Source organism: Fusarium redolens (genome assembly GCF_020744475.1).
Source record: "Fusarium redolens strain MPI-CAGE-AT-0023 chromosome Unknown BKA55scaffold_17, whole genome shotgun sequence".
Classification (NCBI taxonomy): Eukaryota; Fungi; Ascomycota; class Sordariomycetes; order Hypocreales; family Nectriaceae; genus Fusarium; species Fusarium redolens.
The window spans coordinates 192093-213346 of NW_025763680.1; the positions used below are offsets into that span (position 1 = coordinate 192093).

The 21254-nt window shown below is 46.1% G+C and overlaps 7 protein-coding genes across 7 annotated transcripts; 4 read left to right on the plus strand and 3 right to left on the minus strand.

Moving 5' to 3' along the window:
* Positions 1–110: 110 nt before the first annotated feature.
* BKA55DRAFT_694849 (uncharacterized protein) lies at positions 111–1343 on the minus strand (the record flags this gene model as incomplete). Its single annotated transcript, XM_046200092.1, has 2 exons — positions 111–1007; positions 1053–1343. The coding sequence occupies 2 exons, from the start codon at positions 1341–1343 to the stop codon at positions 111–113; spliced, it is 1188 nt and encodes a 395-aa protein (XP_046044443.1).
* Positions 1344–2236: 893 nt separating this feature from the next.
* Positions 2237–4162, plus strand: BKA55DRAFT_623357 (amino acid/polyamine transporter I). Its single transcript, XM_046196798.1, has 3 exons — positions 2237–2629; positions 2682–3253; positions 3304–4162. Exons 1-3 carry the CDS (start codon positions 2433–2435, stop codon positions 4098–4100), a joined length of 1566 nt encoding a protein of 521 aa, XP_046044444.1. The 5' UTR covers positions 2237–2432; the 3' UTR covers positions 4101–4162.
* A 2376-nt stretch (positions 4163–6538) lies between these two features.
* On the minus strand, positions 6539–8330 carry BKA55DRAFT_708542 (uncharacterized protein; the record flags this gene model as incomplete). The annotated part of the gene is made up of 4 exons (XM_046200738.1): positions 6539–7352; positions 7577–8046; positions 8096–8132; positions 8187–8330. The coding sequence occupies 4 exons, from the start codon at positions 8328–8330 to the stop codon at positions 6951–6953; spliced, it is 1053 nt and encodes a 350-aa protein (XP_046044445.1). The 3' UTR covers positions 6539–6950.
* Positions 8331–9891: 1561 nt separating this feature from the next.
* Positions 9892–12235, plus strand: BKA55DRAFT_708546 (cytochrome P450; the record flags this gene model as incomplete). The annotated part of the gene is made up of 8 exons (XM_046200739.1): positions 9892–10079; positions 10200–10705; positions 10752–10934; positions 10986–11320; positions 11369–11493; positions 11538–11833; positions 11882–11983; positions 12126–12235. 8 exons carry the CDS (start codon positions 9892–9894, stop codon positions 12233–12235), a joined length of 1845 nt encoding a protein of 614 aa, XP_046044446.1.
* A 322-nt stretch (positions 12236–12557) lies between these two features.
* On the minus strand, positions 12558–15921 carry BKA55DRAFT_652200 (uncharacterized protein; the record flags this gene model as incomplete). Its single annotated transcript, XM_046197334.1, has 9 exons — positions 15231–15921; positions 15022–15180; positions 14075–14202; positions 13887–14030; positions 13785–13837; positions 13662–13725; positions 13029–13615; positions 12854–12984; positions 12558–12810 (listed from the first exon to the last, which is right to left on the minus strand). The coding sequence occupies exons 1-9, from the start codon at positions 15584–15586 to the stop codon at positions 12558–12560; spliced, it is 1875 nt and encodes a 624-aa protein (XP_046044447.1). The 5' UTR covers positions 15587–15921.
* A 1112-nt stretch (positions 15922–17033) lies between these two features.
* On the plus strand, positions 17034–18679 carry BKA55DRAFT_522449 (uncharacterized protein; the record flags this gene model as incomplete). Its single annotated transcript, XM_046188583.1, has 3 exons — positions 17034–17123; positions 17175–18383; positions 18596–18679. The coding sequence occupies 3 exons, from the start codon at positions 17034–17036 to the stop codon at positions 18677–18679; spliced, it is 1383 nt and encodes a 460-aa protein (XP_046044448.1).
* Positions 18680–19384: 705 nt separating this feature from the next.
* BKA55DRAFT_543869 (uncharacterized protein) lies at positions 19385–20842 on the plus strand (the record flags this gene model as incomplete). Its single annotated transcript, XM_046190641.1, has 1 exon — positions 19385–20842. One exon carries the CDS (start codon positions 19385–19387, stop codon positions 20840–20842), a length of 1458 nt encoding a protein of 485 aa, XP_046044449.1.
* Between the last annotated feature and the right edge of the window lie 412 nt (positions 20843–21254).

Genomic DNA, 21254 nt, shown 5'->3' on the forward strand with positions numbered 1-21254 from the left:
GCGGCTGAGGCAAGGAGGAGCTAATCCTCCGACGTTTGAGCCTTGTAAATCATACCACACAAATTAAGACAAGGAACAATACCATTATCATCACTAACGCTCCAACTGTCCTACATCCGATATGCACCTTCACTAGATCCCATAGAATCCGCCCTCGAAGTATGTCTATCATCGTAAGATACTTCAAAATCCCTATTCACCATAACACCCTCCGTCAAATTCCTCACGCTATCGCTCCCACTCGCTATTTCCGTTCGTACCTCCGCCGTGACGTCCCTTCGCCATATTGGTTGATCGTTATGTCTTGGTCTTGAATGTCTTCGTAGAGCACTGCCTAAACCACTTCCTTGTTTGGAGGTTTGTTTTGTTCGTGAGTCGGAGAGAGCTGTCATTTCGAGACCGGTTCCGTTACCGCTGTCTTTGAGTTCGTAGGGAGTGTTTATGGCGGCGACGGCGGTAGAGCCGAGAAGGCTGTCGATGACGCCTTTGAGACTGGGGATGCAGACTGTGATTATTGAGAGGCCGAGTGCGATTTGACCCCAGATCATTGTTGAGACAGCTTCCCATGTGACATCTTCTGAATCGCCAAACATGTATCGGGCGTGTCCGAGCTCGGGTATCGTTATGATCGGGACGATGAGTCGCGTGCCGAAAAGCGCCATGACGATGAGCTTTCTTCGTATCGAGGTTTGGACTTCCCACATCATTGCGACCGGGAGAATGCAAAGAGCAATATCAGTGAGGATGATCATGATGCCGTTATAGAGAAAGATCGGTCCTTGGCTCGGACATTGTGCTTTGTTCTCAGCGAGCCATGGCTCTGGCATAGGACATTGGAATGCGGTCGCAAATACTCCAGAGACAGCCCATGCAATAACAACTCCACCAAGGATCATATTCGCAGTATTGAGTCCACCTTGTCGATCGATCTGTCGAATAAGAAGTCCAAGAGAAACTTTCGTCGTCGCATGAACAAGAATTCCGAATATTCGCGAAGCATACATCAACTACAAGATATTAGCAACATCTCTACAAACCAACAAAACACTTACCTTGCTGAAACGACCAAAGTCCTCACCAGAAAGAGTGTAACGATGCTCACCGAGCCCATGACTGCAAGCAGCAACAACACAAGCCGTTTGTATAAAATACAACAACGCAGCAATCAACAAACCGACGTCGAAATCTTTCATTGAAGTGATATTCAACCGAATGATCAGCTTACCGAAAATACCAAGAATCGCATAAATAAAGAATATTACAGCAGTGATGACAACAAGTGCAGCATGGTTACTATCCGTCAACGGATAAAACGGCGGAGCCGCTTGCGATACTTGGTCCATCGTCGGCGTAGTATTCGATCAGAACCCTCCGGAGGGTTCAACGGCCTTTAAGCAAGGGACCAACGTGTTGGTTTTAATGATACAGCAAGGGCGGACCGAGTGGACGGGGAAAGGGTAGCATTCGGGTCTGTCAAATAAATAGAGTTGCATTGGGTAAGGTGACAGCATGAATATCAACGACCAGGCAGGCGATTAATTAAATTAAGACATACATACACGATGAACCTTGAATGGGACGCCAGGATTGCATGATCTTGCCATGTTTCGAGTTTCTTCAGCTCTGAGGATAATTTGTCCGAACTCGCTGAGGTCAGTGGCTTGCAATGCGGTCCTCTCATGTTCCAGAAACCGGGATATCTACTCTATCTCGGACCACCAGGCATCCAAATTTCAACCTTTTTAAATGCCGTCCACTTTTCCTTCGTCTTCAAGTGGAGATTTGGAACTCTGTGATGTGGCCTATTAAATGCTGAATGTCTTGTCGATCTATGCAGCTTGGTGATGACAATTACAATCCCTGCTTCTTGTTCAGCATGATGTGCGGAGGAGTAAGCCAAGCAATGCAGGCTTTTTTTCCTCTCTCCGATTCTCTCTTCACTCGTTACTCATTACTGATCACAGTGTAAAGGGAAAAGAGAACAAAAAAAAACGATATCTGTCTGTGGCTGTTGGCCAATAAAGCCTGGTCCCTGCTAGCTTTCACACCAAATATTCCTTCGAGTCCACTTGGCGTTGCATCTCAAGCGGTTCCACGAAATCTCCTAATAAGAAATGATCTGCGACGCCACAATCCTCAGACACCGTTCGATCTTTCCCGGCCTATTCGCGGCAATCTCGCCTCGCCTAAACCCATCCTTCCGTTGGGGGACCTCTCGCTCAACCTTGATGCAGAGGTTTTGCTTGTTTCAGGCAATAGCTCGTTCGAATTTCCCCGATAGCTCCACTTTGTTGGTAACTTGTGCTGGCATTTTTATACCTGAAGGTCTGCTTATCTTGCCGCATACCTACTTTTAATATAGCAACCCCCAACTCTGTTGGTTCGTGTTCCTGCATCACACGCATATTCTGGGTATCTGAGATCGGCTCAAGATGTCTCACGGCAGTAACAGCATTGAGTTAGAAGCCTCGGGCAAACAGCCGCCCATTCCAGTGAGCGTTGACGCTTCAGCCAGGCCGCCCGAGGACTCCAACATCTACAATGTTACCAGAACGCGCAAGGTGTTTTCTTTTTCGCAGCTTTTTGCTTTTTCGTTGACGTATATGGCATTATGGGAGGGTATGTGCTCGTAAGTTAAACTCCCTCTATACCTGATAACATCGCGATGCTAATATTGGTAGAAACATGTACTTTGCCCTCTTCAATGGCGGACCCCAAACCTTCCTGTTCAGCTTCATCATCGTCTTCTTCGGCGCCATCTCCCAGGCTGCGTCGTTGGGAGAAATGGCTTCGATTCAGCCTGTCGCTGGCGCGCAATACCACTGGACATATTACATGGCACCTCAATCGGTGAAGCGGTTCGCGACTTGGATCCAAGGGTGGTCTACATGGTTCGGCTATGTGTCCCTGCTGGCTGCTATTGCGAACGTCACTATCATCCTCCTCGAGTCGATGATCAGCATCAACCATCCCAGTTATGTCGCTGGAGGATGGCATACCTCCGTTCTTGTCATCGCCATGTGTTTGGTCCATGGGTTGATGAACGTTTATGCGTTCAAGCTCATTCCTTGGGTTGAGCTTGTCGCTGGTGTTCTTCACGTTTGCCTCTTCGTCATCTTTGTCGTTGTTCTTGTTGTCATGGGCCCTCGAAACCCTTCGTCTTTCTGGCTGCAGCGTAACATCTCTTCTGGATGGGACAATGAGTATATTGCTTGGAACTTGGGCATGCTGACTTGCGTATGGAGTTTCACGGGTAAGTCCCCCAGGAAGTCCTCCAACATGACCCCTACTAACTATTTGCAGGCTTCGACAGTGCTATCCATATGTCCGAGGAGACCCGAAAGGCCAAGTCAGCCGTCCCCCGCGCTATGTTCTGGTCCATCTTCATGAACGGCGTCCTCGGCTTCATCATGGTGAATGTTCTCATCTCTGCCATGGGCTCCGTCGAAGACATGCTCGAGCAACCCAGCCAGATCCAAGCCATCCTCCTCAACGTCACCGGCTCCAATAAAGCTACCACTGCCATGATCGCCGGCCTCTTTATCATCTCATTCAGTGTCAACCTCGCCAATATTGCATCCGTCTCCCGTCTAACATGGGCGTGGTCTCGCGATGGTGGTATGCCTGGCTACTTTGCGTATGTCAGCCCTACTCATCGCGTCCCTACACGCTCCATCATCCTCACCGTTTTCCTCGTCTGCGCTCTGAACCTTCTCAACATTGGTAACACCTCCTACGTCGCTTTTGGTGCCATCACATCTCTATCATCTCTGGCCCTGTACCTCAGCTATGCTATTGCCATTGCCAGTATCATATATGTTCGTCTCTCTGGATCTACCATCAAGCTTGGAGAGTGGAACCTTGGTCGCTTCGGCCTTCCCGTCAACGTCTTTGCTCTGGTTTATACCCTCTATGTCATCATCTTCCTCCCCTTCCCATCAACTCTCCCAGTCACTGGGGAGAACATGAACTACTGCGGCCCAGTCATGGTTGCTGTGTTGGCCATTGCTGTTGGTCTATGGTTCACCCACGCTCGAAAGCACTGGAATGGACCGAACCTGACCATTCTTGAGTTTGTGGTTGCCAATGCGTCAGAATGATCATGATGAACAAAAGCTTGAGCATTAATATAGACTGAGGATAGTAATGGGCTTCCTTTGACCAAGTTACCTTTTAATATGCTGATCAACATCTTCTCGCTTCGTGTTATCCACAAAATTCGCGGTTTATGGTTCGTATGGCCATATGTAACGGTTATTTGTGCTCGTGTAAAGTGATACCCTATTCGCATTGAGATACAGATGAGTTAGGTCCCAATAAACAAAGATTTCTATATTTTTATCTTATTCATTTTTAAAGAGTAAATTACATCGCAGAGTATAATTAATCTGCTATATTTGTGAATACTCTTTCTTCCTCCGGGGCTTAATCCTACTCGAGAGAAGCAGGGTTTCTCACGCGCCTCGCTTTGTCTTAATGCCCAGCAAACTTTCGTATAAAACCCAACTTAAACGTTTCGAATTGATTTAATTCTTCAATAGTGATAATATTCACAATTTCTCAAATGCATTCTGCCTCTGATGCTCTTACAGGCAAGGTGAAGATCGCATCTAGCTTCGCAATGTTGCGTTGCAGGGTAAGCATGCACTATAAACCCCTGTTGCCCAAGCCTGAACGCAGTTCGTCATCCGGCTAAATAGGACCATTAACAACAGGGATTAGCGGGTAGTCCCTCTCCAAATACTGGATGTCTTGACTTCAGGAATCTTTTGATGCATATTCCAAGAACAAACTGGTGCAGCCTCGGACCTCATGGCGACGCCTCTCATATTTGTTATCAGAAGCTGGACGGTCTTTAAGTTAAATTGCTGAACACAAGCTTTAGCTGCTATCCGGACATCCCGTAACTATTTGGTAACTATTGACCGCCAAAATTGTGTTGGTTCTAACATTTCTGATAGCGTCTCCACTGTCCTTTACCGACATCCATAACAGGTCCGTTAGCCAGCTCAGCAGGGCCCAATTGTCAACCAACAGCTGCGAACTAAGGACCAACACTTCTTGGCACATTCCAGATCAGGTCTTCGTCCCATAAATGGCCGTTCTAGAACACAGGATGACCCATCGCAATGACAGCATTGCAAGCGATATCGACAGACCTGAGCGGAGTCAAATGCAGGGGCACTAAAATCTTCCTCTTCGGTTCCTCGCTGAGCCAAATTGATCAGAATGTCAAGCAAAATTCTCCATTGATACAACGTTGTCTTGATGGAAATAAGTATCGAGAAGTGATGATGCCGTTTTTGAGACTGTGCCGCTCGTGATTGCCCGGGATAGCTTGATGGCGCTGACATCAGTTATCGTAAATGGATCATTCAGCTGCAGTTGGGACTGTCCAAGATGCACGCTCGGACTGATGCTGTCATCAGTGTCATCTGACATTCATCTCACTTACCAGGGGCATTAGAGAAACTGAATTCGTCACTGTTGTTTCACAACTCTGAACTATACGTCGTATTGTATGTAGATCATAGTCTGAAAGACTCGAGTAGTCAAGCACAAGGTTTCCGTGAAATTTAACCATAATGGAGAGTTAGTCGGAGAATTGTACCTCCTAGCACGGGTAGGATGTACGGTTCAAGTGCTAGTCCCGTCTGACCAATGTCAGAAGAGATCCCTGTCTCAGACTTACGATAAATCCAATTAGCCTCACCAAAGGGTCCAACATGTCTCCACATCGCATCCAGCCACCAACAGTTGGTAGGTTCCTCTTGGCTGCGCCGCTATTGGAAATGAACATGAACTGGAGACATAAGCCCAACCCCAATTTCCCAATTCTTACAAAAGGTTGTCTTGGCCCCAAGGAATCTGACAGCCAACCGTTCTTTCGTCCCGTCTCTTTGGAAAGTATCCGCAGGAACCAACGATAAATCAAATCAAAACAGTACCAAGTTCGATATTCTTAAGATGGACGTCATTACTTTCGACCGCCTTAGCCGACAAAAAGGCGTTATCCTCGCCATGGTGCTTCTTGTCCTTGTTGGCCTCGCCATTCATATTTACGCCCTCATATTCTCACCAGCTTATGGAACTTCAAAAGTTGGGCGGACTTTAATACCTTCAGCTCCACGACCGTTCTGAGGCTCTGCCAAAGTAGCACGTGGCTACATGGACGTTGCGATCGATGAAGCGAGTACAGAAGTTGCGACAACATGGGCCCTCGTTGAGGGACTGCCACGGAGCGATGACAGAACTCAAGAACTAATTCGGATTGAAATGAGTTGGATGCCAGCCCGAACTACATGTCAGAGGAAGAAATGGTCGCGTTCGGAAGTCGAACACCGTTGCGAAGCATATATGAATACTATTGCCACGGCTTTTCGACGTTGAACTCAGACGGCCCGCAACTGCTCTCCAATTAATACTACAACACTACAACCGACCCTAGCGAAGACCAATCCTCACTGCTCCAACACTCCCGTTAAGGCTCGCAGTGAACAAGTACAAGCTATCAGTCACGATTCTTCCAACACCCTCGAGTTCAGCCTGCCCCGCGAAGACAGAAACTACATATACGTGGATCACTGGGGAGCACCAATATCACGGCGGGTGATTTAGACTCGGTGCAAGATAAGACAGTGTTCTTGAGACGCCTTAAACCTATAAAGGGAACCTAATCGCAGCTTATCACTCTTCACAGATCCACAGGAGGTTGGCGTGATGAGTGGGAGCCGCAGGGGACCTTTGAAGTCTCGCAAGGATGTAGTATGCTTTGAGGTCCCATACGGCGTCGATAAGGCGGTTGAGGCAAATATGGGACCTGTTTGTTGGAAGATTGCTGCTTGTACTTGCTTGGGACTGGTCTAATGGTCCCATCCAAGATTTGCAAGACTGGCTCCCAGGCTCACTGGAAGCAAACTTGAAAGGTCTGCCAAGAATTGAATATCTAATTACAACATCAAAGAATATGGTGATAATGCTGCTGGATTGCCCTTGTAGTTCGGTTCCGTAGGATACGATGGACCTACAATATAAAGAACAGGATATTGAAATTTGAAATAGTTGGTATTAATATTAGATGTTTCCCGGCGTTGAGTCACCGTCTGACCTAGACGCCACGCTTCTGATGCTTGATATATCCGAAAATCCATGAAAGACACCCAACTCCGGATCATATAGCCCATGAGACATGCCTGACCTACGAGACTCCCGTTTCTTTGATCTCGTTTCCGTAAGCCGTACTCCGGGTAGGACAACGTTTGGTAAACTGATCGGCGCTTGGGCTGACTCTTCTGTTGTCGAGAGTCCTGGGAGAAAATGACGAAAAATAGGTCGTAGCATAGGAAGACAAGCTACACCATTTGTTAGCAGAGGAGGTAGTAAGGATGAAGATCAGCCCGTACCGGAGAAAACCGCCGTATTTATCTCGACAGCTGCCCACATCATGTTCTGTGCCATATCTTTCGGAATGTCGTCGGTTCGAGGGTTGTACAACTTTGAATGCACCAAAACAAAAATCGATGCAACGCAAACTCTGTACAACGTTAGACCAGGAAATTCCCAAGAAAACTTCAACGTACATGGTTCCAGATGTAAAGAGTCCAACAACGGCCAACTTTTGCGATAAAGGTAACGTCATCTTCATAACTTCGATGACGGGTAAAATCAGGATAACACAGTCCATCGTGGTATGAATAAGAATCGTAGCAAAGAAGAAATTCGCTTCGTTAAAAGGGCATTTCGCGCCTTGTATGCTCTTATCCCAGTATGCTCGAATCGGCACGCAGTGAAAGATGACCATGAAAGTTCGAATAGTTATCCATATGCTGACGGCGATAAGCAAGCCAATGATGGCATATCGAATCGATGTATACTGAAAAACGCGCCAGTAAAAGCACAAAATACTGAGTTTGCAAAATGCGATCGACGAGGCGTAGAGAAGTTCACAGATCCAGAGTAAAAGTCGCGATCGGTCTTGAATACGGGTTGCTTCGATTGGATCCGCGACCGTGAGGACCGATTGTCCGAGTTTGTAACTATGTGTCCCTATAAGAGGTAAGCGACTGCGATCGGAGATAGGGTATGTCGTGCATACAGTAGATGGTGACGGAACAGTAACTTGATACGAAGAGCTGTGACAAGAAGTGAGCACCTGCGTAATGATCGCGTTTGCGAACCAATCCTACCAATGCGATGATGGCAAAGTAATCGTCGAACCAAAGGTTCATCTTGGTCATTCGTCGCGCTTTGAGTCGCAAACCAAGGGCCAGAAAGGCCGCGACCCAAGTGATGCTGATGGCTGCATAAATATCGGGCTGCAGCCCGGCCATGACGTCGGAATCCCTCACAAATCTGAGCTCGGTGCGTCTACAACGGTCGCAGGATCATCTTGATTATACAGACTGCTCGAACAGCCCAGAGACCAGAACCGTCAAGACAATGACGAGATGAAAAGGAGAGAAGTCGTTCTTATCTCTGCCTCGGCCGATTTAGGAGCGGGGAACCAAAAAACAAGAGGGGAAAAGGTCATCATTAGTCTTCTGAAAAAGCCTCGCCGTTTGGAGGCCGAACACTCGGGACCAGATTCAACGGTGACATTCTTGGTGGAGGAAAATCCGGGGTTTAGGACCCGTTATGGTTCTAGGATCCGCAGAAAGACGGAGTTTTTGATTCACTGAGGTTTAGCTCACATCGGAGGAGAAGCCGATGCCTTTTACTCTTGATGAAAAACACGAATTGGTTAATATTTTGAGAGTCTAGAACTTCAGACTGTTATAGCTAAAGGTTTGGAATTTCCGTGGCCTTTTTAAAGGTAGTAATGACGCAGTTGAGAGGGAATCTGCTTTATCAATTGGTCGCCAAGGTTCTGTGATATCGAACCCCTCTTTGGATCGGAGGTTGAGCCGTGATGCTCCGTGATGATCATGAATCGCTATCTCCGCGGGGAGTTTTAGCTAAACGGCTTTTAGTTAGTTGCAATGCTAAGTTTTCCTCTTCGCTTAATAGATTGAAACTTAATTTATGATCCGTCAATCATAGGCCAATTTTTAAGCCGCAGAGTCTCAAAACACCAGGGTTTTCGACAACCGTTGATAACTACCGCCAGTCTAGCTGCAGCACCCGGTTCATAAAAATACGGTTCTGTGCTCCGAGGACGAAAAGAAATTTCCCGTTGAGTTTCCCTACCGCAACATTTGTTGGATCCATTTCAAGTGCTGCGTGCAACAGTGCTGACAATCAGAGTCGGCGCTAACCCAGTGGCTGACTGATGTGATTCGCAGGACCTGACATCCTGAATTCGGAGTGAGATATCAGCACCTTATTTGATCTTCTCAGGCCGCTCAGCCAGTTATCGAATAAGAAAATTCCCCATTGTAAAGGGTCTCGGATGGCGCTGCATCCGTTTCAATCAATCGTATCAAGTGTCTCTTGTAATTGAACCCAATCCGATGCGACCCAACGTTGAATGGTAATAAGCAACGGAGCAGACAACCTCCGATCCTCCGGAGCGAGAGCGCGAACCAATCAAACATGCTATACGCAGTAAATATCGGGCTTCCCAAGTGGAATCTTTTGTGCAACGCTGAATTGGGAAACGGCATAAACGGACTGTACTCGACATCAAGGTTTGGGGGCCTCCACGCCGTTTTCATGCATCTTTGCTGCACCGTCTTCACATGAAATGTTTCAAAACACAATACTCAGAATACTGGCAATACAGCATTCCGATTGCTGAACAAACCGCCTCATAAAGTGGGCTGAAATGGCGAACTTGTCTCCCCCCCCTCCACTGTCTTTCGGAAGGATTATCCATATCCGCACATCCTCACATCATGTCTCGGCTGCAAGCCCATTTAAAGCATCTAGCGGCCGCTGTATATGCATAAAGCTATGCAGCAAGTCCTCCTGCAACCCAATGAAAAGCCGATGATATCATTTATCCTGCAGAAGGCCATCACATCACCCACCGGTAAAGGTGATAAAGCATGCACTGATGTAATTAGCCAAGGGGTTATGCCGAGCGCGCTGCAAAGAGCCTACAATGGGCTTATACAGACGTTGAATAAGCGTATTCGCTGGTTGGTAATTTGCCAAGACGCTCGCTGTAACACACTTTTTGACAACAACCTGTAAACCATATTGGCCCCCAAAAGTTCCTGCAACCTATTTCGTCATTAGAATCTGGATTTGAAATGAAGGTTGGATACAAGAAGCTGTCAATGTCTCACAAACGAATGTGGTTTCCTGCCATCTCACCTGGGTTTATGCAACAGGTTAACCATCAAAATGCTTTTGACTGAAGCTCATCTTGAGACTACACAGGCCTTTGGCGCTGCATTCCTCCTTGGAGTAGTCGTACATGTTTTTGTTCTACGCAAAGGAGAATGGGATCTTTGGACTGTCAAGCTCATAAAGGCATGGGCAACGTACGAGGTCACTGTCTCATTGTTTCTCACCCAACTCTACTCCTTTTCAGTCTGGCAAGCTCTATCAGTCACCAACAAATGGTTCGCGTCATTTGCTACGGGACTCTCAATCAGTACTCTGGTGTATCGAGCATTCTTTCACCGACTGAACCGCTTCCCCGGTCCATTTCTCGCGCGCCTCTCAGCTTTCTATCCTACTTATCTTACTGTTGATGAAGAGCATATGTATCTCGAAGTCCAGAAGCTCCATGAGAAGTATGGAGATGTTGTGAGAATTGGTATGTTCATACAAGCCTCAAATAAGCACTCTACTCATACTTCAAGGTCCTACCGAGATCTCAATCGCGACACCCAGATCCTTCCGTGTCATTCACGCGACCGCATCACCGGCGACTAAAGCTCCATTCTATGGTATTTCCCATCCGTGGACCAATCTTCTTGCTGAGCGACGAAAGAAGGAACATGCAAACCGCCGCAAAGCTTGGGACAGAGCGTTCACTACCAAAGGTACAGAATCCTCTTCCTGATTTAAAGAAGATAAAAACTAACAAGCAGTAGCTCTGCGTGACTATGAACACCGAGTCCTCAAATACACTAAACTCCTCACCGACCGCATCGATGACATGAAGGGCAAACCATTCAATGTATCCTTATGGATCAACTTCTACACCTTTGACATCATGGGTGATCTTGCCTTTGGGAAGAGTTTCGACATGCTCGCCAACAGAGTCGAACACAAATTCTTTACTGAATCTCACAAGACTCAAGGTTTCATGGGCGCGTTTCGGCGACTCATTTGGTTCTTCCCTCTTGTTGCGGCAATACCGGTCGTGAATAGCTCGTATTTGGCTTTCCAGGCTTTTATCAGGAATCAAGTTGAGACTCGAAGAAAGGTATCATTCGAAATTCTCCTCGATGAAGAAGACGGCTAATTGTTGTAGAACAAACCAGCAGAACCAGATGTGTTTAGTAGTATTCTGGATGATTACGATGCGATTGGGAAGCCAACGGAGCAAGATTATAATAACCTCTGTGGCGACGCTCATCTTATTGTTATCGCTGGCAGGTAAGACTGGACTAGAACATCGATGTATAGCGCTAACATCTTAGTGACACCACTTCCTCTTCTACGACTTGTCTCTTGCATCATCTCGCACTTCACCCCGATGCGCTAGCCAAGCTTCAGGCTGAGATTGACGATTACAAGAATGCGCACGAGGAATCTGACCTCATCTCGCTAAGCAAGCTACAGTATCTACAAGCTTGTATCGACGAGTCTCTCCGTCTTTATCCTGTTGTCCCGTCAGGTCTTCCAAGGATGACACCACCAGAAGGGATGCAAATTGATGATGTCTACATACCTGGGGATACCATCGTGCACAATCCTTCTTACACTATGTACCGGGGTATGACTAATGAGGAGCTGATGTGGCATTGTTGCTGACGGGGTGTAGATGAGCGTTGTTTCGAGAAACCGAATGAGTTTATTCCTGAGCGATGGACCACTAAGCCAGAGCTTATCAAGGACGCGTCTGTCTACGCCCCATTCTCAACTGGTTGGCTTCCCTAACTTCACTTTTCAGGAACTAGCTGACATGACAGGTCGTGGCGTGTGTGCTGGAAAGCAACTGGGCCTTATGGAGATGCGCTATGTCCTGATGGATATTCTGTCCCGATATGATATCGCTTTCGCACCAGGTACTAATCCGCAGGCTTTCATTGATGGATTGAGAGACTGTTACACTTTGGAACTGCCTAGGTTGGAAATGGTGTTTACCCCAAGGGCCAGTGCTAACGGAAGAGCATGAAATATTTGTTTGTCGCCCATTTTGTAAGACACTGAGGAGGAGAGGGGGTTTGAAAGGGCAGATTGTTAAACTCAGATAACATTTTACTTGTGTATTACCCGATATAATATCTAGCCAATATGAAAATTATGCCACTAATCATCCTTATTCTTCTTTGTAGAGGATTCATTACACAGCGATGCGCCCTTCCTCCACCGACTAATGTCAAAATCAGGATAAGGATAAGCCGTGATGTTAATCAGATCTTCCAACGGTGTAATCTTTCCATGCGTAGGCATAACGCTACAAGCTGTCAGCCAAATTCATTTACCACCAGGGATACTCACGTCGTAGATCTGGGAAGACCATCATCCAAAATCTGATCCAACCACTGCCTCATCTGCTGCTGATTACCCAAATCGACTTCCAGCCCAGCCTCCCAAGTATCAGCCTCAAAGACAAAGATGGGTGAGCTTTTGTTAGGACATCGCTCTGTAACCATCACATAAGTCCAGTCAGCTGCATGAGGAGCTTGATCAGCCCAGTTGAACCATGCCTGGATCTTATTGTCGCGGTGGACGTAAGGGTGTGTTTGACTAAGAATTGTCAGCGTCAATCTGTGAAGGAGGGTGGACGTACTTGAAGGTGATGAACTGAGCTCCTGGGACGCTGGACCAGTAATCTACTGCCATCTCAGGGATGATCAGCTTGGCGCCTGCACGGACGTAATCGGCTACTCCTCCACTATGATCTCGGTGATGATGTGTAGGCTAAACCGTTAGTCAAATCTCAAGGCAGGCTGTGATATACGCACCGCGACGTAGGTAACCTTCTTCCCAATAATCTTCTTAATCCACTCCATGACAGCGGGACTCCAGAAGGGTGGCGCATCGCACACAATAACCTCATTCTCAAACTCAATAATAAGCTGCTTGAACCCAAGATCATGGCTATCATCGATGATAAGCCAATGCAATTGAGGAAGGTTAACAGGTGTTGCTGATTTCAAAGCATCAACGCTGACATTCTTGACAGGTGATCCCAGCAAACTCGTGCTGTAATCTGTGACAAGACCACTCGGAACACCGGGAGTCTTCTTTTGTATGATTTTCTTCTGACCTTTAGGAACAGGGCCGAAGAAATCTTTAGGGAAATCCGCCGTAGCGTTGATTTTATCAATGACAAAGTCTTCGAGAACCACGCTGAGGCGTTGGCTAGATGAGTTGTAGATGGTCTGGATAGTGTGGGGAAATTTGATTCCCTGGACCTCTTTGTAGTTCGAAAGATACACGTCTTTTGTAGCATTTCCATAGATCGGATGTTGTTCTTCTGTGCGGACGATATATGGTAGATATGTCTCCGGATCGACGATAAGGAGGAGGTTGTCAAGGTTGCTATAAACTATATGCTTTCAGTAAACTGCTTGAGTTTGAGCCTCAGGACATACCAGCGGGAAACTTGATGCCGTTGATATCAACCTCACGTTCTTCCGAACTTCTCGAGTATCGAATCTTGACGGATTAGCATGATCCTTGAACATTCGACTATTCACTTGACTTACACGCTTAACAAGACCAGGAGACATCATAAGGGCCTCAGTAACAAAATTATGAGCCAATGCAGCTTCAACGGTTAGCAAGCATCCCATTGAGATCGAAGAATTAGTTCATACCATCTGCATAGCCAGACGCGGAGTTCCGAGGGAGAAAGACTTCGTTATTCCCCTTAACAAAACAAGCAAAGCCATCCTCGCCAGCGTGAACCACGAGAGAGAACTCCATAGGCTGCAATTGAGGAGATGCCCATCCCCACGAGTCTAGCTTGTCAGTACCTGTCACGAAAGCTGCATACTGTACTCACGTGAAGGTTGTACACGGCGATCAATGCGCTGCCGAAGAAATGGCCAGTTCACCTCATAAGAAATATTCTGTGTCCCGGATGTTGCTGCTGATACATCTGCGCGCATGAGGTTGTAACTTTGCATAAGGCTTCGAGAACGGTAGATTCTAACTTGTAAGCTTAATTGGAATACCTTGAGAATGAGGATTTACCTTTGGCATTCATAAGTTACTTTGTGCAGTCTGGAGAGCCCCTCTTCACCGATGGCGGCGAATGTTTTCTCTATTGTTGAATTTGCGCTGATTGTATAATTAGCGAAAGCAAGCGACGACGCTGTTAGGCCGAAAATGGCCACAAGGTATGGTATTAGTTTCATTGAGACTGCAAGAAGGTTGATAAACAGGGTAAAATGGTTTCTGGTACTGGCTGTCAGATTCCTTCGGAGCAGGACAGGGTTTGTTCCCGAAGGGGGCCGCAGGGAGAGGTTAAGCTTAAGAAATAAAGCTCTACTTAAGGATTGTAACATTATTTACTCCATGTCCAATGATGACTCTTCATAGCGTAATAGAAGTACGGCGACACCGTGGAGGCACATAAGTTATTGTTTAATTCTTATTCTTTGGGGGGGACTCAAAGTTGGTGGACTTTGGCGCTTCTGGTGGCACGAATAGTGGCATACAAAAATAAGAACTCCTCTAGTGGTGGTTTCTGTCAAGGGGCTGACTCTTGAAGTATTTAGAGTCTATTAGTTATGCAAGGCTGAATACCTTGGTAGCGCAGGTATCTTCATAACACATCAATTCATGACTCTTCACCGTTTGGATTCATGACCATTGGACGCTCAAAGTTTTGAGCGAGAACTATACTTGTCACTGTTCATGATATTTAGAACCTTATCAAACATAAATATGCCATGTGGGAAGCCATTTGCTCATTTGTCCATTCTAAGTTCTATGTGCTCCACTTACTGGGCAAGAAAGTTTCCAAGATAATCCCCCTTACCAATAGGTACGCCCTTTGCACGCAAGATAGAGTAGCCAGTGACGATGTGGAAGAAGAAGTTTGTCTGTCCATGGTAAAGTGTAGCCTCCTTGACGGTAAGATGAAGGGTCTTGTCGGGTCGGGGGCTTTGATGCGTCAGTGAATGATTAGAGTATATGCTTGAGGCAGAACTTACAGCTCCACTTTCTCATCCTCTCTTGAGTTGACATCCTCGGGCTTGACACTCTTCACAGCGTCAAGAGCCTTTTGGATTCGAGCATGCAAGTCTGCGATGGTCTTTTCATTGTCCTCGAAAAATGTGGGCTCAACGCCTGTTAAACGGCCAATGGTCACTTGCACAGCCTTTGTGGCATTCTGGACCTGAAAGACGAGAGGAAGTTGATCGTCAACGAGCTTAGCTTGAGGGAAGACTTCATCGGCGTTGAATCCCTTTTCTTTGGCGTATTGTTCGGCCTTTGTGAGGACGTGATCAAAGGTTTGGAGGCCCTTAATGAAGGTGGGGATGATGAGGTCGTAGAGGGAGGTAGGCATTTTGAAGGATGTGTATTGGTAGCGTGAGGTGAAAAACTTGAGTACTGAACAAGTGATGGACTATGGATTATTTGTTTCATAATTTAAGATGGCAAAGCACTCCATATATATAATCTGAACCTTTGATCGCGCATTTGTAAAGCGAAATTGTGCGATTACCCCGTCGAATATCCCATGCCGACGAGCCGTTACCGGAGGATAGCGGTGAGGCGCGAGCTGAGAGAATTAGAGATATTAGTCAGATTTACTAATTGCAATATTTGTAACGAATGACGAATACAGAACTGTTCTGATTCTCAGTCATCAAGACCCCAGTCGACATCCCATGGCGCAACATGTCGTGATGTGGGGTTCGGGCACGCCATCTGCAGGAACCTCACGCAAAGACAGATCGCCCTGGGGATTTCCCGAAAACCATTGAGATGATAGTTGACTAATAAAGTGTGGCTGAAAAGAGGGAATAGCTCCATCTGTTAAAGTGGCAGTGGCAGTGCCAGCGATACAGAGATAAGCTTTTAGATTCGAAACAACGTGCAGTTATGACAGACCTTTCAATTGGTTATATTTGCTGTGTAGTCTAAATAACTTCACCTTAGGTCACCATTTAGGCTCTTAAGCAACCAAGGTTAAAAAAAGCTTTGGCTACGAGAAAAATCTCGATGCTTGCCGAATTCGACACGCACAATCCAATAGACATTCCTGAGTTCCTTGTCTTTGCTGTGAATACCCGACTTTGTGTTGGTACTACCTCAAGGTCTCACGTTTTTGATCAGATGTGCGTTGATCATTCTATGGTGATCCTCAACAAGAGATTGGGACTCTCTATTTCCAAAAAGAACTTTACCTACCTTGCCAAATGCTGGGAATCAGGATACTTCAGTCAGCAAACCTAATAGACAGCATGAATTCTACTCAACTCTACGAATATTTAATAATAAAGTATAGATAAGCCTTTTGCATTCGTTAATAAGGCTCAGTTATACAATTATACTTTCAATATTACAAAGTCATTTAACCGAACTGATGTTGTGAATCTATAACTAAACATTCAAATCACTCGACCGTAGACCAAATAAATATTGTCCCTACTTGCATCGTTAATCACATCTCTTTTTCATTTTTCCAAGTACTCGCACACATTTAACCGCAGGACAATATGCCATCATCCCAGCCCATCATCGTCAACTTTGACGGCATTCACCATCGGATGGCACCCACGGCAAAAGGGCTGCTGAGGCTCACAAATACACTATGGAGTATATCAGAACAAAGACACGATGACCGAGAGGCACAGAGACGAGCCCTAGCAGCGATCAAAATATATCGCAAATTTCGTTTCACTCAATCATGCGCAGTTATCAACCCGGAACCAGCAGTCAGTAGCAAGCACTGGGCCACGATGATATATACGCGGTTATCCAATCGTCTTGCTTACCCACAAAAGGATATGGCATCCCGGTTGCCTACAGAGATCTATGCTATGATCATCCAGTGCGTCGTCAACGACAGGCATGGAAAATCCCCTAAGGAGATGAGAGTACGTGCTCACACCTTGAAATCTCTGGCATCCACCTGTAGAATCCTCCAGGCTCTTTGCGAGAAGCACCTCTATACCCATCCAGCATCCCAGCGGCTATCGGTCGGAATCAAAGCACAGTGGCTTCTTTGCTTCTCTCTGGCCGTTGAGCCTCGCCGAGCTTATGCTGTTCGGTCTCTGAAATGCAAATTCTGGCCAGAGTATTACGACCACCAAGCATGGGTAGAGACTCTTGGGCTCAGTCCCAATCTGACTCATCTTGAATTAGTTTGGCTAGATGAACCTCCCGAAGACTTTCGAGAGCAAATGGGAAATCTGCTTTCTGCTTGTCCTCGTGTTACTGAGTTCAAGTTTCAGGCGTGCTGGGGCCGTAGCAGCGGCGATGAGCCTTCCACCGAGACTGCACAGCAATTCACAAAATTTGCTAAACAGCTTCGTCGGTTGCAAGTCCTGAGTTCATTTGAGTGGCTCAAGGACATGATACTTCCCTACAAGTACCCGAATCTCGAATCTTTCACTGTTAACGGAGGAAACGAGCGACACCGAGAACGAGATATCTTTCGTCCGTTATCTACCCAGATGCCCTCTCTAAAAACACTGAACATAGAGGGGGCTGAAGACGTCTCCCTACAAGATCTGAGAGACGGATGTAAAGTATGGGGGAAAACACTACGGTCTTTTTACATCAACCACTTTCCAGTTGAGAATCGTCGCGATGGCATTCTCTCCCATCTTCTACCACATCTTACAGCACTGGAAGAGCTTGTTGTGGGCCCACATTCGGACCTCCCTCTTTCAGATATCCAGGCTATCGCTAAGCCGGTCACTCCACGCCTGAAAGCATTCCGATGGGTGGTTGATGATGGGATATTCGGAAATGACCCTCTTGCAAACCCAGTGAATGTGAATAAAGCCACCATTGACATCTTCAATGCTCACGCTTCGACACTTCACACCTTCATCATAGAGGAATCATTCGACTTTTGGAATTTCGGGATGGATATTTTTCAGCACCTTCATAAGGCAGAGGGTTTGAAGAACCTTCGAGTACAGCTGCATGACAGACCTACAGAAGAAGAGATTGGATGTCTTCTGAGAGCATGTCCGAAGCTTGGAGAGTCAGAAACAGGACTGATGGTGGTCAAAGAGTTTTTGACTGAGTGCACATTGGCGACTATGAAGTATAAGGAGGACAACATGGAGGAAAGTGAGAGCAGCTGGGGCCATGTACCTCAGCCTATTGGGGTGGTAAAATGGTCCGTTGAATAGAACGGATTGGAGTTTAGTTCCAAGGTTAGGGAGTTATTGGTTTTATTTCTGATAATTTCTTTAGTCGAGTAGGTCCTACGTCCTACTTGGCATCCGCATAGATCGCTCCTGTATCGTTAGTTTATAGTTTGAACATCGCTTTGACTTTTACAAATATCCATGTATCCCCTGAAATTGCTCCCGGGCAACATCACAAATCGAAGCAAACGTATAGCAAACTGAGTTCTAATTGTCTTGCGGATCTAAGTCTCACCAATAGCCTTATCCCAAACTCAATAGCAACATAGATCACGACGTAGTAGACTATGGTTTAGAATAGTGCATGGTGAAATCGCCATTACTGCTGGTCTCAAAATAGATAACTATACAAAAATAACATTGAACTCTCTAATGAACATTATAGTGTTCGATTTCTGTAAAATGAGATCGAAGCTACCAGAAAGTCTCACAGTAGAATATCAAGACTTCCATCTTGGCTATCAATAGCGTTTGTTGGAGGCTCCAATAACAGGTTCAAGTCAAAGAACCTCAGAAAGCATATGATATCTCGGCGAGTTATGTCGACCCAACAGAAGAATAGCAAAACATATTCTTTAGCAGACTTTAGGCGACATGATAGCTCGCGAAGTGTATTTGAATGAGCGGTCGGTTGTGTGACAGTCACTCAGCTCTAAAGCGGCGATGATGGGGAGAGGGTTCACGACTGCTGAGGGAATGCTCGACGTGATTCGCTAGTGAGTTTGAAGTCTAATTTAAGCTGCAGAACCAGACTTTGGCTCTTGAACAACCTGACGGGGCACATCTTTATCCATTTGTACATGTATAAATAGAGCCCCGAACTTCCTGTTCTCTTCCCTGCCGATATTTGTAAGAACTCACACCACAAACCAAGTCTCAGCGGGAAGCAATGCAGTGGAATCACTTACACCGAAAATCGGTGATCTGCCATTCTCTTCACCCCTTAGCCGAGGTCAATAGAATATCTAATCACCATGGAGCTGATTCAGCCACAAAAAAGTCTCCCCGGGAGCAAGTTGCAAGAATATGTTCAGGCACTAAAGGTCATCGCACAGCAACGGCCTGATGACCTTGAGGCACGGCGTCGATCTCAAACCGCTACAGATCTGTATCATGAAAGCTGGCCGCACCACGACGTCCCAAAACCCCTCACAGTACCCAACCCAGCAGAAACTAGCCGACCAAAAGTTTGGATTCCCAGTCTACCCACCGAAATTTACGAAATCATTTTCGATCTTATCGTTGCCGAATATCCCAGTACCAAAGTGGAAAACGAAAGGCGAGTCAGGACTTTGGTATCTTTGACCTGTTCCTGTCGGCTATTTCAGATAATCCTCGAAATGTATTTGTATAAGCACCCACGGAGTTGCAGGCTCTCTTGGGTTCAATATTACAACTTGCTATTTCGGTTCTCTTTGACCATTGAGCCACGACGGGCACTTCTCGTCCAGTCACTATCTGTCAACGTTGAACACAAGCTATGTCCGAATCTCAGTCACTTGGAGGTATCCAAGTCCACTGGTTGGCTTTCTAGCCCTGACCTGGAATACTTGGGGCATCTTTTCAGTGTCTGCCCCAAGGTTACGAGGTTTAGCCTCAAAGTAAGGACAATTACAGGCATCAGCTTCGCGAGTGAATCCAGCGAGCGGTTCTCAAAGTTTTGGAATCAGCTCACGCATCTCGAGGCACTTTGGTATCCAGTAACATCAGAGATAATTGAGCTATCTAAGCGATGCCCGTCACTCCAACGGCTGAAGATGGACGGCGATTGTACAGCTACTGTAGAGAGTCTCTTGAATGCATCCCTGATATGGGGTAAGACTCTGAAAACATTATATGTAAGCGGAATCAGAAAGACTCAGAGCAACAGCGCTATATATCAGCTTATGGAACGTCTACCGGTCGTCGAGGAGTTCTTTCTGTGCAACGAATCACAAATGACTTCAACAATTCATGCTCTGACTCGCCTAAGTTCACCACGTCTGAAGCGTTTCAAAGGGATTCACTATGATCATACCGGCAACCGCATTGCCCCCGCGGAACTAGAGACAGCCATATGTGATATGATTGCCGCTCACGCTGGTACTCTGGAGAGTATCAGTCTTTTCAGCGAGTGCGATCTCAGCATGAGTGTTTTGGAGGAAGTTAAAAAGGCAAAGAAGTTGAAATTTGTCAACTTGCTGTTGCCTCGGGTTCTGACTGATGACGAGCTTGAAGGTCTAGTAGCAGCATGCCCCAAGCTTGAAGGCTGCAGTCGCAATTTTTACAGGATGACCCACCAAAGAAAGTATTCAGAGATTGTGTGGCCTTATTTAGACGATGAAAGCCATGATAACTGGGAAGAGGATCCAAAGTATGGTAGCTGGGGTTTTATTCCTGATGTCAAAGAGGAAAGCGGGCCAGAGATACTGCAGTGGGCTTTTTGGGATTAAAAGGTTAACAGAGAGAGGCTATTATTGCCTCTCTATAGTCCAAAACAACTAGAGGTCTTTTGATATATTAATTGATAAAGTTGGTTTAGACCATTAATAAAGGATTGATGGAAATGAAACTACTGTTAAAAGCAGTTACAGGATATAGATTTATAACGGCAGCTTTTAAGCGGAAAACGATAAAAGATATACATATTTAGGCTTACAAATATGAGATTATAAGCCACTTTATGTATAATTGGCAGACAGAAAAGGGCTTTAAACGTCATGAATATTGTAGTATGTTATAATATAAATAGGCCTGCAATGGCAACAGCGATAATAGCTCTCCAGCTACAAACAGCAAAGAGATAATCTGCAATCTAAATATATACAAGACATCAATGAAAAAGTCGTTGCAGGTAACATCCGC